A 17,999-nucleotide genomic window follows, 5' to 3' on the forward strand; every position below is an offset into this window, starting at 1 on the left:
TGATAGCTTTTTACGTATCAAAATATTTAAAGTCAATGACTTTCAATTCAGCTTCATTTTCCAGTCTGAACGAATATTAAAGTGGCGTTCGTATAAAAATGCAAAAATTTTATTTTAATTTAATTTCGGAAGTTTTGAATTGAAACGAATGGAAATCTAGATCTTATGCATATTAATGCTTAAAAGAAAGCTAAAAGCTAATGCATATCGGAAATACCATTTTCTGAATTTTGATGAAAAGCGTTGGTTTTTAAAAATAACTTTTAATATAAGTATATTCATTTTAATATTAGATATAGTTTGTAACTTTAAAATGTAACAAAATTTAATATACATAAAAATAAATTGTTAAATCAAACTGTTGAAAATTAATTTAATAAACAGACTGTTTTTTCGAATTTAGATGAGAAAAATGTTTTTTGAGAACCTTTTTAAAGAGAAATAATATCATTTCAATACTCGATATGTTTTGCGAATTTATTGCTTATAAAAGTTCTTTTAAACGTAAGAAAATAAACTAATAAATGACGCCAGCTTATTAAAAATATTTTAGCGCTTAACTTATAATACTTTATATAACTTATATACTTAAAAATATTTTAGCGCTTTTCTTAAATATCATAGAGCAATTACATACGCACATCTCTGAAATCCCTAAAATAAATGAAATTGAAAACAGTTAATTATTACATTTGAATTTTTATTTCTTTTAAATGACAGATTAATAATTTAATATTATTTGTGAAATAATAATTTAAAAATATTATTGTTAGTATTGAAATAAAATTATTGCCTTATCATTTTTTTAGAAAAAAAAACTGAGAAAATCACTGGCTGATAAAATTTGAGCAAACAACCCCCAGCGATTTTAATAATTTATAAAGCCTTTTAACTTATAGTAATATTATCAATGCTTACAATGTAACAAAGGGGTGTTTTTAATTGAAGGGAACTTTTAATGCAATCTTGACTCAATAGTCAAGTAGTTAATAAAATGAATATTTATATATTTCCCATAACAATAAAATGCTATCTTCCCAAAGTTTTATTAATTCATTATTGTGCGCTTCAGGACAAGCTTTAAAACCTTGCTTTCACATTATATTAAAAGAGAAAAAAATACAAACTCTATTATATTGAAAACGATGACTTTACAAAGTTGTTTGTATTATAAATTTGTCTCTTAATGTTGTGAAAGTTGAAAAGAAAATATAATTTTATAGTAACCTTAAGAATAGTGATATTTTATTTAAATTTAAGAAAATAAATATTTTGCACTAGCTTGCACATTTTCTGTAATTTTTCTGAAAATTAATAAAAAAAGGTCATTTCTAAAGGAAATTTAAAATTAAGAATCTCGCCTCACAGAAGAGAAATTTTCTAATAAATATTGGCCTTGCGTTTTAGTTTATTGCTGTCTAATTCGCTTTTTAGATGTTTAGGACATTTTGACTACAGTTATATAGAATTTTAATCGGCTATTTAGACTGGTTTTAAATACGCTAAGGAGTATCATTAAATCAATTGTGAAGTATTCAAAAAATAAATAAAGAATATCGCAAGTTCTACTATCGAAAACATAGAAAATAAATTAATTAATCCAGAATTCTTTTCAAACGTTAGATTTTTCTGTATGGAATAATTTTGTAACTACATTTGTCATCTGAAATTGACAGCAGAGATTCAACCAAGATTCTCTTATCTTTCTACTTGTGTTTTTAAATTGAATACGAAGATCACTAAAAATAAGGAAACTTATTATGAATAAAATATTTGTCTTGCAATGAATGTTTGATTTTGGTTGTTTTCACTAGTTAATTATTGTAATCATTTTCCAAAAATTGTTAGTAGTTCCTCTTATCTGAATTTTATATTTATGTCATTTAACTGCTAAGATAAAAAAAAAAATCTCCATAGTTTGTGCTTAAAAAGAATTAAAAAAACGAAATAAATTTGACATAGCGTTTACAAAAATTAATTGTTGATTGTGTGATTTTCTCAACATTTTTTCTAACAAAAATTCTGTTGAAATATACTTTACTTTTTATTATATTGTATTATATGCAATATTAGACATTAATGATTTATTATTGTGAAGTAATTGAGCCTTATTTAAATGAGTATGTGGTGAAAAACATAATTAGCAACATAATTTAAGAATTTAATTCAGTTAAAGTTGATTACTTGAGTCAAAATTTACTTTTATTACTTTTTAAATTTTTCCAGGAAAAAAGGATTTTTTTTAACAATTATTCCTAAAAGCTTTAAAATATATTTTGTTTCCTTATTAAGTAGGGTAAGTATAGGTTAAGAAGCATCGGAGAAGCGATGGCTATTATAAATATCTTCCATGTCTTTTTTTAAATATATTACAGCACAAGCTAAATACATGAAGCAGTTTAACTTGTTTGAATAATGCTTTGCTTTTCATTACAGAAAAAAGTAAATAAAATTTTAATGTTTATTTTATTTAGGGATCAAATATTTTTTGTAAATATTTTTTTTAATTATTTTGTGAATATTTTTGTTGTTTATTATGAGATTTTTGTTTTTGTTTTTCAATGCATTGGTTATATATATTTCCCCCTCTAACTTGAGCTTCAAAGCTCATATATAGTCCAACCTGAAAGAAGTCAATGGTTGAAATTTGCTATTAAAATCAATGGCCATCTTATCTTTAACTTTTGGAGAGATGACCACATAAAATCGAGGAGTTATTAACAAATTTTATTAAAACCTATAGACATATCAGAGATCGTAAGGTCCTAAAAAATTCAAAGGGTTGTAGAAAAAGAAATAAAAATTATTTTAACAAAATCGTCTTCTCCACCATGCTGAATATTTTCAAAGAAATGCATCTAATAGCAAAATCATAGCTTTCATGAAAGGTTTTCAATTGGTTTGATTGAGTTATTTTAAGAGGAAAGCTAATAAAACGATTTTCTTTATCTTCTATTTCAATATTAAAACTATTTTATATTTTTTAAGGACTGAGAAACCCTCATATCACATTCCGACTCTACAGATCTAACATATTATCGGATAAGGTCCTATAACCTACGCGATAAAACAGTACATGTTGCTCGATTCTACAAGTTCAGAGTATGATGGGTATTAGTGTTTGTTAACTGTTGAAACATCAAACTAAAAACGATGACTAGAAATTTTGTGTATGTTGCACGTAGTAGCTCCACGAAACATGCACAGACGTTGAAAACCTGTGAAAAATGTCATAATTTTATTCGAAAGTGATGATTTTAATCTATATACTGCAGTTTGTTCGTTAGACTATTTTTACCCATTTCGCATGATAGAATTCAATCTTTACAACTTTTCGTAAGTTTTTCATGGTAAGCTGCATGAAGTATATTGTTTTCCATATTTTGGCTGTACTGTACCTGTACTATATTGGATGAGTAACTCACCTCAGAATAAAGGGGGGAGATGACAACCTGTAAGATTTTTTTTGTTTTCATTTTCTTAGCTTGAAATATGTTCAGCGCATGTATGAGAATTTAAAAAAATGAATAAATGAATCGTTTCTATTAATATGTGCATATGTATACCTAGTAATTTTATTTCGACTTGAGAAATAATTATAACAATCTATCCTAGTCTTATCCTAAATTTAGAATGTTACAGTTCAATACCTATATTAATTTTAGCACATTATATTACCTATTATTTTAACTACATAAATAAAAATGAATTTTTATGAGCATGTATGTTCCTTGCACAAATCATTAATTTTAAATCAATTCACCTCATATTTGTTTTTCGTGAGTTTTCAAAGCGATGCAGGGAAAATCCTGAGTTCCAACGTAGATTGAGTTGATATTTACATTGTTAAGACATAAATATTTGAACGAAACGTACAGTCAGCAGAAATTGATAAATAAAAATAAAATATATTTAGAATGCCAATGCAACTGGAAAATTCTGTATGTGGTCATTTTTTTTTGTTGACTAATGCTATATTTTCATTTGATTGCTCTTTTGGTGTGTTAAACTTTCAAAATATTTCGAACAACTCATCAGTAGAAACTCATCTGAAAGATACAACGAAAATTCGCAGAAAAGATGCAGCAAATAAAGAGAAGAATTTGCGTTACCAATTCAGTTGGATAGTTGGAAGAAAGGAAAGCAAAAAGCATGAATATTAAAATAATACTGATATCAGCAAATTATATATTTTAATTGTTTAAGATATAGATTCCCATGAAATAGTAATGAAAAAGCAAGAAGTAGAAAAATAAGGCAAAGTACAAAATACTGATGCAGAGGAATAATTTAAAGCATCGCAGAAGAGGCAAAGATATCAGTAATTGTGTATTTATATCTTCGATAAAAAGTTAATCAAAATAATTATGTTGCAAAATAATTATGTTGTTTTAGAAGAGTTTCACACTATTCAAATAGATCATTAAAGTGCCTCCGTTTACAGATCAACATTTGTTTTTCATTTCATGTATAGTTTTCTATTTCAAAAGTATACGACGGTTTAATGTTTTTTTTTAAAAAAAAAACAAATTTCCTATATCATTTAAATTGATTTTGAGGTCAACAAAAAACAAGATTAATTATTTTTTACAGAAATCAATTTGAATACTTTCCATCGTTCCTTTCGAAAAATAAATTACTCTAGTATAAAAAAGTGATAAGACTTAATGACTTGTGAAAAGTAATTTATTTTAAATTGTTGAAAGAGAAAAAAAAAATTAATGGGATAAAATTTGTAAAATTTATTTTCCTTTTAAACTCTGAAATCAAAGTCCCTAAAAGTTCTAAGAAGGTTTTTTCCTAATCAATCAAAGTGCCATTTATTGATGTAGCTGAAATTTTTTGGCATTTAATATAAATATCATACTATCTAAGTAAATTTGACAATTGAATGCATTTAGTATCAAGGAGTGAAGTTTTTTTTATATAAATGTTTAAATAGTATATAATTTTATTTTTTTAAATAAGTCACCTTATAATTCTTTAATGAGATATCATATTTAATAAGGATATTATATGAAGAAAGAGAAAAAGATTTTACATATAGTTTGTAAAGATAAATCATGGCATAGATATATACCATTTCAATGATTTCGACTATATTAAATTTGAAAAACATACTAGGAATCAATCTGTTTCTTCTATATGACAAATATAAGTAGAAATCTGTATAACGAATAGGACTGGGCGATATTAGAAATTATATATCGTGATATATCGTCAGTTTTGCATCGCGATATAGCGATGTATCGAGATATAGTATTTTTGAATTTCATTTACTTTACGGTACAGAAAGTCAGATTTCTATCAAGACTTCATACGCATATTGATTTAAATCAATTTATAAATTTGAAAATATATATGTTTTGCTAAAGAAAGATATTAAATAAATTGACTAAGATGTACAAATCTTACTTAAAATATTTATTGAAAAAATGTGTGTAGATACAGAATGAAATATTTGCACTTCTTTATCGTTTATAAGGTATAAGCAGTCTTAATTTAAGTTAACCCCTAAAACACCCTTAATGAAAAAAAATATTGTTATTAAACAAAAGCTGATTTTAAAATTTCAAAATATATTTTAATTAAAATAAAAGTTAGATTGACTAAAAGCCGAAGTTTAAAATTAAAAATGTTCGAATTTTAAACTAAAAAGTAAACATAAGATTTGTAATAATTTCTTAAAATTTTCGTTCTCTGAAAGATTTCTCAGTTTAAAAATAAAAAGGGAATTTTATAAAGATATCTAGCTGAAATTATTGAAAGAAAATTTAAAAAATTAAAAAAAAAGTTTGTTAAGAAATTCATTATACACTTAAAACAAAGTGTTAAAAATATTTTTTTTTTTTAAAAAAAAAAAACTTTTTTTAACAAATCAATATTTGCTTGTACTATTATGCGTAAATAATTACAGAATTATTAAGTTCGATCGTAATGTTCAAATTCTTAATGAAGAAGTAAACACAAGTTTTGTTATATTTTCTAAAAATGATCACGCAAATAACAAAAGATTTCTTAGTTTAAAAATAAAAAAATAAATAAAAGTGAAATTTATCAATATATTTACCTAACAGCATAGGAACAAAATTTAAAAAATAAGTTCGTTAAAAAATTATTTGTATGCTTAAAACAAAGAGCTAAATAAATTTTAGAAAAAAAATGCTTCTTAAACACTATTTTTATTATTATTTCATATAAATAATTAAATTAAATTAAATAATGACCGAATTATGAACGAAAAACAAAGTAAGGCAAAGTTTCTTAATTAAATTCTTAAAAATAAAAACAAAAGAATTGTGATATTCGGTAATATATTTAGCTAATTAACTAATAATATAAAACGAAAATTAAAAAAAAATAATGATTTTACTCTCTAATAAAACGAAGTAGTAATTGATAAAAAAAAAAAAAAAAAAAAATGAATAAAATTCGCAAACTTTTCAAATTCTTTTGAACAAATAAAGTTTATTGACTTATGTCCAAAAAATAAGTTTTGTTTTAACTTTATTTCTAAAAATAAAAACAACTCAAGATTTATAAATTTAAAATCAGTAATAGAAGCCCATTAAATTATTAGAAGTTTTATCCGAAAGGTTTTTAATAAATTAAAAGAAAGTAAAAAAATAACCTAACAAATTTATTTACTTTGTAATTTAATTCCTTATGGGTGCCTTAAATTAGATTTCCGATAATTTTCACATTTAAAAATATAAAAAAAGTTTTGTCAGAAAATAAATAAAAAACTTACCTAATTAATGAAGAAACTTTTCTTTATAAATTCTTTTCAATAATAGATTGCGTTCAGAACAAGGTTACGACGGCGATCACGAAGTTAATCCCATTGAAAATAATCTACAAGAAACGATTTCAAATCGCGAAGGTGCGAAAACGAACATGTGATATAACGATATAAGGTCTCAAAAGTGATTCTGATTCTACCGCTCATCAGTCAAGGCCGTCTCAACATAACGAAACAATATCGTCTTCCACAGCGCGAGTTGGCATCGGAACGTAAGAGAAAGTCCTTGCGTGTATCGCTATATCGTTATATCGTCTTCTTCACTCGACGGCTTAAATCAGATTTCTGATGCATCGCTTGGAATGAAAGTTGCTGTATCGGTTTGCCGATATAGGCGTTAAATCGATATGTCGCGATATATCGATTTATAGCCCAGTCCTAATAACGAATATTAAGAATTATTAAAAATTATTTAATGAAATAAACACGAAGAAAGTTGAATATTTACTACATTCTAATGCAGTCATTATTTAATATTTATTTCAAGAAGATAAATGTTACCTCAAGCTTAATATTTGGTGATGAGAAATGACATTCGTTAGTTTTACTGTCGTTAATGAACTTTATCTATTTAGTGAACTCATCTGTCGTCAGTGAACTTAAAATTTCCTATAATTTAATTAAAAATGTTATTTATAGCTAGACGAATTTAATTTTTATGCATAACCTACAAATATTAATTAACTAGTAATTAGTAACACATAGATTAATAATTAGTATAGACTTGCTAATCCATATATCATATTTGAAACAATTGTTTCTTTTGACGAAGCAACACGAACTTAGATTCACGTGTATTTAATTGAGAAGTTAGAAATCGAATTGTAATTCGGGATAAATTTTAAAATTATCCAGCTCTGATCTGTGGAAAATATGGGGTTCAACCTTACTAACTCTCTCTTTATAAAGGGAAAATATTTATTTTACACTAAGAAAAAAATGTAAGGTCAAAACTACTAGAATATAGGAAAATTTACCGTTTTCCTGACTCTATGGGAACACCAAAAGTTCAAATTTTTTTTTAACGAAGTGTTTTATCAACACAAACTTAGGCAACACACAACACGAACTTAGATTGGCGTGTCAGATTGGCGTATTAAAAATCTATTCACTATGAATAATTTAATTTTATGTATCTCATTATTTTTGTCATTAAAATTTTGTTATTTACGAATGTAATTTAAAATCTATTATCGAATAAACTTTATTCTTTGCAGAACTTGAATTTAAAGCTCTTTTTTAATAGAGAAGTTAGAAATCGAACTGTAAATCGGGATAAATTTTAAAATTATCCAGCTTTGATGTGTGGAAAATATGGGGTTCAACCTTACTAACCCTCTCTTAATAAATGGAAAATATGCATTTTACACTGAGAAAAAAATTTAGGATCAAAGCTACCAGAATATAGGAAAATTTACCGTTTTTCTAGCTCTGTGGGAACACCAAAAAGTTCAAAAACATTTTTAACGAAGCGTTTTATCAACGATTTTGGTAAAATTAACATTGAAATATTATGTTATAATGTGCAATAAAATTTCGCAAATGTGAAAAAATTTAGCAATTTCATCATGGTATCACAGCATGGCGATGAAACTATTTATTTGATTTTTCAGTTTCGTATTTTTTACTAAATGCGTGGTAACAAGAATTATAATTTTGAATACCAGTATTTCCGATAAACCGTTACCTTATGAATGGAAAAGTTTTTAAATGAATGGTTTAAGTACTGTATATTTTGGTTTTATTAAATAGAATTATGTTACCGGAAATATCACATATATGGAGTGCGATAATTATACCTGAAGTTTTTCTCCGTGCAAAGATAAGTAAGCTATTAAGTGTCATAGGAGGATTATAAATCAATGAAGGGTTTCCCTTGATGCAAAATCAAATTTTATTATTTATCAATCATATTTTACAAATAAGTACTCTTTGTAACAAAGGAGTAACTTTATTTAACAAAGAAGCGCCGAAACACAACACCGAACAAACTCAGAAGAATTTTAAAACAAATGATTTGTAATTGAATATATAAGATAATTTTTTTGTGACTCACAAGAAAAGCAGAAATTTATGGTGACTATTTTTACAATATTATAAAATAATTTGAAGAATGTAAACTTCCAACAATTTCAATGCACGAATGTATGTCGATATATAAAAATTATTTTTATTTTTTAGTTTTTGGCTTTAAAAGTTCCTTAATTTTTTACCATGGGATCTGTTTTAGGAGGATAAAACAATAAAGATAAAAATAATTGTAAGCTTTGCTCATTAGCAAATGGCAGACAAAATTTACAAAGTAATTTTCAGCTAACAGAAAAAAATCGCATTTTTTGGAGACACAAAAATTCCTCACAAATCATAGCAAGAATTGTGCAGAATCCACCCAGATTTTATGTTTATCAAAATTATATTGCTTGTGAATATATTTATAAAACAGAGGGTGAGGATAAAGAGAGAATGTTAATCTATGAATGAAACCAACATTATTAGTCCATTTTTAAAAAAGTCAAACAAAATGAAAAGAAAAATCTGTTCATTATGAATAATTTAATTTTATGTATCTCATTAATTTTGCCATTAAAATTTTTTTATTTCTGAATGTAATTTAAAAACTATTATCAAATAAATTTTACTTTTTGTAGAGCTTGAATTTAAAGCCCTTTTTTCTAAGTTTGCATAGTTAAGGTTTGGGCAATTTAACACTTGTTAATAGTTCATAGTTTGCATACAAACGTGTTGTATGCCAACTATTCAGAAAAACTATTGAAGAATAGTCTGTACAGCTTATACAACAAGCAAAAACTCTCAAGCTAGTCTGTAACTTTTTTTTGTTTAAGTATACTTGTATATGTTATTGGCGTTACAATAAAATATATATGTATAATTTACTTAATAATATATATTTTTCTTCATAAAAAATAGTTTAGTCCGTATTGAAAAAAATATGTATAACTAAGCACATTTTCTTAAAATAAAAACTTATACTACAAAAAATAAATCAAACTTAAAATTGCAGGTTTCAAGTAAAGTTTTTGTGGCAGGAGGCAATAACTTGTTTTATAGATTTTTCATAATGGTAGATCAATTTTACTTTATTACATTTATTTAATTCTTACTTTAAAATAAATGTAAATGTATTACTTTTTTTTAAATTAGAAATTTAATGGTGTATCAGTATACTTGTACATCAGTTTTTATAAGAATTAGAATAATCTTACAATCATTATTTTGTATAGAACATCGAAAAAACAAGTTCTGCACGGGAAGAAAAATTCTGGCAAAATTATCCTGCAGTATAATAAAGATAATTCTGGTAAAATAACCATAATTCTGGTAATAAAACACAAAATATACGGTATTTAAACTATGCATTTGTCAACAGCTTATGTTCATATCGTAACAATTTATTGGAAACTTTAGTTTTCTTTAAATTATAGATCCTATTTCCGCACATTTTATAAATATACAAAACTGAAGTTAAATTAACTGTATAAGTTTTCTTAATGCGATTATCTAAGGTATCAAGATGAAATTATCAAATTTTACCACGTTTATTAAATTTTGACTTATAAAACAATATTTTTTGTTAGTTTCACCAAAAGTAATTAGCGAAGTGCTTTAGTAAAATTAACTGTGATGTTCCCATTGAGCTAAAAACACGGTAAGTTTTGTCATTAACTGATAGTTTTGACCATATTTTTTTTTCTCGGTGTACACTCAACTCTTGCTGACCTTATTTTATATAATATTCAGGTAGCTTTGGCAGATTTTATTTAACTGAAAATTTAATGAATAATAAATAAATCCTGTGAAAAATCCTTCCTAGATTCCATGCAGCATTTCTTGTTGAATCACATTTCATGGCTTGTTGCCAGATATATGCCATAGCAGGGAAGCCAAAAATGAATTAAAGAAAAGATTTCTAACCGAGTTACTGCTCACATATTTTATAATACGGTTACAGTAGTTGTATTTTAAATTGTGCTTTTCCTAAAACTTCCTGCAAGAAAAATATTGTTTTCTTTAAAAGTGAAAGTAACTTATTACTTTTGTTGAGGCTGCGTGACAAAGTTTTTATATCTAATAGCACTTTTATTCTAGAATTTTATTTGGAATAAAAATATCATGCTTTATTCTGAACATTTCTTTTTAACTTTGAAAAAATAAACACTTTATTATTTCGCTATTTATGGGAAAGTTAGTAGAATAGCGTAAGAATTTTTATATAAAAGTTAATCCAAGCTGATGGGTAAAATTACGCACAGCTATTAAAACTATTGTTTAAATTAAATTTGATTGCTATTTTGAAATAAAGTAATCTAGATGTATTAGAATACATTATTTGTTTTAATGCTGGTAAAATGCTTTCATTATATTGATATAAATTAAATAATCGAATAATTCTAAACTAACTAAATTCAGGAATCTTTAAAAAAATAATTGTAAATATGAATCTCACAGCACAATGTTTCTTCTCACTAATGTTCAGTAAGTTATTGCTAAGAACAATCTAAGGTTATTAAAAGAAATAACACTTAACAGAAAGAACAGTTAATCTTTCAAATAAAATTTGAATGATTTTTCTCAGTGTACTTATTTTGAAGAAATGATTAAGAAAAATATATTTATATCTTAAGAATACTCGGATTTTCTCAAAATCATTGTTAGATAATATTTTTTATTTAAATTCTTGCTAGAATTTCTTAATATACCGTATTTGGGAATACCGTAAATTTTCTAAAGAAATAATGCAATGTTTTATTATTATTCTTAAGAATCTACATTCATTAACGTGTAATTTGAAAATATGGCAAGTCACTTGAAAGAAAAGCAAAACAATAATTGTAAAATATTTAAATTTTTATACTTTAGTTGCTTGCGTATATTTATACAAACAGGCAGTAATTTTCATAAACAGTAAAAAGAAAAGTGTTACCTGACTAACCTTTCAAATTTTTTTTTTTCACATTGTTTAAAAATCACTGTTTTAGATAGTATTTTATATTTTTTTACAGCAATATGTCTTTAATAATGGTAACAAAACAGTGATATCATTGTTAAGATTTCAAATGTTTGCAATGATTGGTACAAGTTTGGATTCAAGAAAGAAAAGAAATAAATAAAATAATTATTAGCAATAAGATAACTAGGATCTAAGTTGTCTGATTAAATTTTACATTGCCATTTGTATTGCAATATTTACATTATCAATTTACCAACAATTATGGAAATATTGAAATATATTTTCAGTATCATTCGCATATCCTGTTAAATTTTTGTACACAAATTATGCCTAGTTTTTGCGAAAATATTCGATGAGAAAGAAATTCGGGACACTATTTGACACTAAATTGTTATTTAATAATTATAAAATATAATAATAATGCGTATTATCGATAAAAAATAAAAAATACGTATTATTTATAAAAAGTAAAGAACTCGGAAATAACAAAACATATCAGTAACCTTTTAATAACTTATATGCTTACAGTTAAGCGTGTTAAAATCGTGAGCATATGGTGCTTTAAGTAAAATTTGCGATTTTATAAGGCTTTTGATATAATTGTTTGACAAACATGGGGCTCCACGTGGATCAAAAAAATAGTAACGTTATTAACCCAATAATGTATAATTACATTACGAATATCTTTATAAAAAGCTTCATATTTATCTTTGTATAAAGTACACACTACAAAAAAGTTTTTTTTAACTCCATCAAAATTACAAAATTACTTGTGCACAAAAACATAATGAATTGACTAGTGACTATACACTTATTTATTTTTTTTTCCCTTTGAATATTACTTTATTTATCTCGTATGTCTCTATTTGTAGGAAATTTGTGAGTAGTGCAGTAGAAAATTAAGCTTCTATGAAATATATGTATGAAAATGTAGCAATATAGATTTTTTGTAAAATAATAGAATCGAAGCGTCATTATGCATATTAACGTCAATATATCTTGTTCCTTTTTTTCGAAGTATATTATATGTTAAACAACAATATTTAGCTTTTAATTCAATGTATAGTAATATATATTTGTAGTAGCACAAGTGCACAATATCGTAATCTTAACGCAAGATTGTTGTTACTGTTTGAAATTAGAATAACATTTGAAACAGTGCTTAGTAATGAATATTTAATAAAACTTCTTCATTATTTATGTCTTTTAATGGAGAAATGAAATGAAGAATTATTCATAAAAATTTCAAACAGACGTATTCCATTTATATTTTTTGTTGAAATTCTTTAATTATAAAAAGTAGCGCATGCAATTTTATAATTCTCACCTTTTTTTCGATTGTGGAATCGATATCTTCGATTTGATTGACGCATGTTTCACTCGAGGATACTTTTATTGCGTCCTCTCCACTCGTCAACTCCAGAACTACGATCTTCCCCGACTTCTCAATTTTGGAAAACTTTTAGGAAGAAAATATGTAAGATATTTTTTTCCGGGAAAACGATTAAAAAAAAAGACTTTAAAAAAATCCAACTTTTTTTTTAATTAGACTAAATATAATATATTTCCAATACGGCACTTCTGCACTTGAAACACAAATGATCAATTGATGCTATCAAAGAAAATCCGCACATCCGTATGGTGTCCCGGTCGTCTTTTAAATCCACAGGTTCTTCTTTCCCCCTTTCTCTCATATACAACGCAAAAGGTAACCGCGTGAACCGCCTGATCAGTACGTTAGTTCCTGTAAGGCTGGCTCCACCGATTCAGCTGGGAGGGAAGAGTTTCATTTGGCGGCGCCATTTAGTCCTTTCAATGTTATGTGCTGCCATCTATAAGTGTTTGTTTATACTATAAAAGCTAATGGCAATTTGTAGTTTCATCAAACATGAAAAGAAATAAAATATAATTCATGGAATTAGTTTAGAAAATAATTCAATAAATATAAAGTTTTAAATTCAAAATAAAATTTTATCATATTAACTTTTAAAACTGTTCAATGTCATATTACTATTGAAATTTAAAATTTATAACAATTCTTTATTATTATCAAATTTATACTTAATATTATCAAATTTATAATTTAAAATTCGTTAATTCAATCTTGCAAGTGCTAAAGTGAAAAAAATTCTACAAAATTAAAAGAAAAATTTAGATATTGTATACTCTGTTATGGTTATATTGTTTGATCGATTTGTTTGTTTGGTTATACACTTTGCTTTTTTTTGGTATCTTAAAAACATTTTTGGGATTTAAGAATTAGAAAAAAATAATAAAGAATCCGCATTGTTGATTTTTACGATAAGTTAGATCAAGCTTAGTTGCTTTAAGCCTAATTTGAATAAATGCTTGTAAAAACATTTAAATAAATTCTATTTTCAGTCAAATAAATAGAATTGATTTTGAGAATTTTTTTTTTATTTCTTATATATTATATTTATTAGTAGCTAATATTTATCAAAACAACAGTTGTTTAATAAATTTATTTGAATTTTCGTACGGAATCTTAGAGTAAATTGTATATTAAATTTAATGAAAGTATATCGATAATAATAATAGGAAAAATTTTTCTGTGTGTTTATCTTTCATAAATCCATTATCACTTGAGCTAGTGTCCTGAAGTTTTGGCAGTGGATGAAAAGAGAAATTTTAACCCCCGAAGCAAAAAAAAATTTTTTTTCAAAAATTTCAATTAGATCGTTTTGGAGAGGCGTTTGAAAAATAGAATAGTTTCAATGGCTTAGAAATCTCCATTGATAAAATTTAAACTACAGCCGATTTCTTTTTGTTTCCTCAAATATTTTTAAGATAACATCAGTGAGTGATGTTTGGTAGCTTATAGCTCACAGGTGTTAATTGCACGGATTAATGGAGAAATGGTGCTATTCGTTTAAGAAAAAAGTAAATAATCGGCAAATTATTTTTGACGCCAATGGTGCCTATTTAAGTTTGGCAATAAATGCTGTTTGAAATAAGAGAACAAGATATGCAGTAAAAAGCCAAATCGATAGAGAAATGATAATTATTCTTTTACGAGTAGCGTAAAAAATTGTCATAGGTTTATTGATGCTAGTGATACTTTGTTATTTTTTTGTAATAGACGCTAATCGTATTATGGTGATTGGTGCAGTTTTAATAGATAGCGAATAAAATAATACGGGGGAAAATATTTTATGAGTCAATTTTGTGGCAATTAAAACTGAACTAATGTTGCGCATTTGTATTATAAATACTCCAGAACTATGTTTATTATGACCCTTTAAAAATATAAATATAGTAGAAAATTGCTTCATTGTGGTAAATTTTTAATAGGATGAATTGGTTTGAGCAACGTATGATACGGAATTCAGTTAATCTTTCTTTTGATTATGATGTTTATTTGACACGCTTTTTAGCAGTTCTTTATTTAAATCTACTACAAACGTAATTCGCTTAATCTAATAACCTAAAGCCATCGAGATGTGCAGTGAATAAGATTTATTAATCATTGAAATCAGTTTAGCTTAAGTAATTATTTTAGCATTTGATCAAAAAAGATTTTATCAAAAACGAGAAAATCTTTTTGATCAAATCTTTTTAACTGTAAATGATTTTCCAGTTGTTGTTCAATACTGATTTTCATTCATTAATTCTTTAGTTTCACCTTGTACGAAGAACGCGTATTCAGTGAGTGTTCATAAAAAAAAAAACTTTTTTGCCATCTAGATTAATATATTAGTTAGATTAATGTATACGAATCAAGCTATATATACTCTGCAAATATGTGGCGAACAAAATTAAATAATTTTAAAAAGCAACGGAAAGTAACAGAAAAATTAGACGAAGTTTATAACTACAGTTTAAACTTGCTTAATGATGTATCCCATACGAAAGGAAATATTTTGAAAAGGTGAAATCTAACTCATTATAATTTCTTACTGTTTAAACTGGCCAATCAGTTAGGGAAATATTTTTAAATAATTTTTACAAGCTAATTGGTAAGTACATTACGTCTTTCTTTTTTCTCCCTTTATATGTTCATTTATGTGTTTTTTTAAAAATATTTCATGAATTTTGGGATACTTTTTTTTATTAAAGTATGTTGACGAGACTGGCATCATTAATTTTTTTGGTTCTTCTCTCTCTATTATATTGATGTGTTTGCTTTAATTTAATTAATACGATAACAGAAAGTATTATTTTTGCAGATATATTCCTGTGAGCTTATGACAAGATTATATTTTTGCGTTATTATTGTGCTTCTAATTTCGAATTAATCATTATTTTTTTATTTTAAGATGTTAATATCGACTTAAATTTTGAAATGTTTCGTAGGTTTTTCTTCTTATATATATATACTATTTTCAGTCAAATAAATAGAATTGATTTTGAGAATTTTTTTTTATTTCTTATATATTATATTTATTAGTAGCTAATATTTATCAAAACAACAGTTGTTTAATAAATTTATTTGAATTTTCGTACGGAATCTTAGAGTAAATTGTATATTAAATTTAATGAAAGTATATCGATAATAATAATAGGAAAAATTTTTCTGTGTGTTTATCTTTCATAAATCCATTATCACTTGAGCTAGTGTCCTGAAGTTTTGGCAGTGGATGAAAAGAGAAATTTTAACCCCCGAAGCAAAAAAAAATTTTTTTTCAAAAATTTCAATTAGATCGTTTTGGAGAGGCGTTTGAAAAATAGAATAGTTTCAATGGCTTAGAAATCTCCATTGATAAAATTTAAACTACAGCCGATTTCTTTTTGTTTCCTCAAATATTTTTAAGATAACATCAGTGAGTGATGTTTGGTAGCTTATAGCTCACAGGTGTTAATTGCACGGATTAATGGAGAAATGGTGCTATTCGTTTAAGAAAAAAGTAAATAATCGGCAAATTATTTTTGACGCCAATGGTGCCTATTTAAGTTTGGCAATAAATGCTGTTTGAAATAAGAGAACAAGATATGCAGTAAAAAGCCAAATCGATAGAGAAATGATAATTATTCTTTTACGAGTAGCGTAAAAAATTGTCATAGGTTTATTGATGCTAGTGATACTTTGTTATTTTTTTGTAATAGACGCTAATCGTATTATGGTGATTGGTGCAGTTTTAATAGATAGCGAATAAAATAATACGGGGGAAAATATTTTATGAGTCAATTTTGTGGCAATTAAAACTGAACNTATATATAGTGAAATTTTAAAATGGTTTTTATTAAACACCATTAGTCTTTAGATTCCAGTAAAGTTTTATGCAATTGAAACGTTATTCGTTAGGGAGTAAATTGCTTTAATAGCTGACGTAATTTATCGAATAATTCCTGCTATTTGTTCATAATTTCAAAAAAAATATGCGTTTAAACAAATTAATAAAAAGTAATACAGAGGAATCACATGAAATCTAACGTAAAAAACTCGCACGTTTAGAGCTATATAAGTGATGTGAACAACTGGAAGCAAATTATCTTATAATATTAAAATCAACATTCAATAATCTTTTGATTTCTGTTATTTTATTGAATTAACTGCGTTCTTTTGTTGTTATTTTGTTTTTTATGCGTTCACGTAGTTGTATTTTACATTATTTGAGCAAACTTAAAGCAAAAAAATGTGTTTTGTCACACTTTTTTTTTTGTTCCTATGACATAAATTAATTATTTTCATAATTCTTCCTAATTCTTTAGCATGCATATAAAATATGCAAATATTATATTTTGCTTTCTGGCTTTTGTCCCTATAATTTATTTTTAAATGTTTTAGTACTGAACTGTTGACGGAACGGTTTAGAGTTTAAGTAAGAAATCTGACTGAAAAACAGTTGTTCTGTTATAACTGACATAAAGAAAATTACAAATTCGAATCAAAATTATTTTATGAAATAAGATAAATCGTAGCAGTTTGCAACTCAGAATTTGTTTCAAACTGCATAATAATGTTGTTAAAAATAATGGTTAATTTGGAAGCATTGTTTGTTATCTCTTTTTCTGTCAGCAACGTCATCTGTCGTCAAATAAGAGACTTATTTCGAAACCTGGTGAGTACCTAGTAGTCTAAAAAGATTGCAGCAAACTATTTTTATCACTTTTCAAATGATTTTTCTAACTTCCAGGCAATTATGTTATATGAATTACTTTTCAACAATAGGAATATTAATAAATTAAAGTCATTTTTATCAATTAAAGCTTTAAAAATAATAATATTATTTTCTCTTAATTTTGCGACATCCTAACAAAATAAAATAA

General features: G+C 25.5%; 1 protein-coding gene across 1 annotated transcript in view; it reads right to left on the reverse strand.

Moving 5' to 3' along the window:
* LOC107440394 (inactive dipeptidyl peptidase 10) overlaps window positions 1-13,465 on the reverse strand; it is a 220,310-nt gene extending 206,845 nt beyond the window's left edge. The window contains exons 1-2 of the mRNA XM_071183833.1: window positions 13,346-13,465; window positions 13,099-13,230 (exon numbers count right to left, since the gene is read on the reverse strand). Coding sequence (XP_071039934.1) covers window positions 13,099-13,230; window positions 13,346-13,465 — 252 coding nt within the window. The remainder of the gene's footprint in view (window positions 1-13,098; window positions 13,231-13,345) is intronic.
* Between the last annotated feature and the right edge of the window lie 4,534 nt (window positions 13,466-17,999).

Source organism: Parasteatoda tepidariorum, chromosome 7 (assembly GCF_043381705.1).
Source record: "Parasteatoda tepidariorum isolate YZ-2023 chromosome 7, CAS_Ptep_4.0, whole genome shotgun sequence".
In the NCBI taxonomy this organism is placed as follows: domain Eukaryota; kingdom Metazoa; phylum Arthropoda; class Arachnida; order Araneae; family Theridiidae; genus Parasteatoda; species Parasteatoda tepidariorum.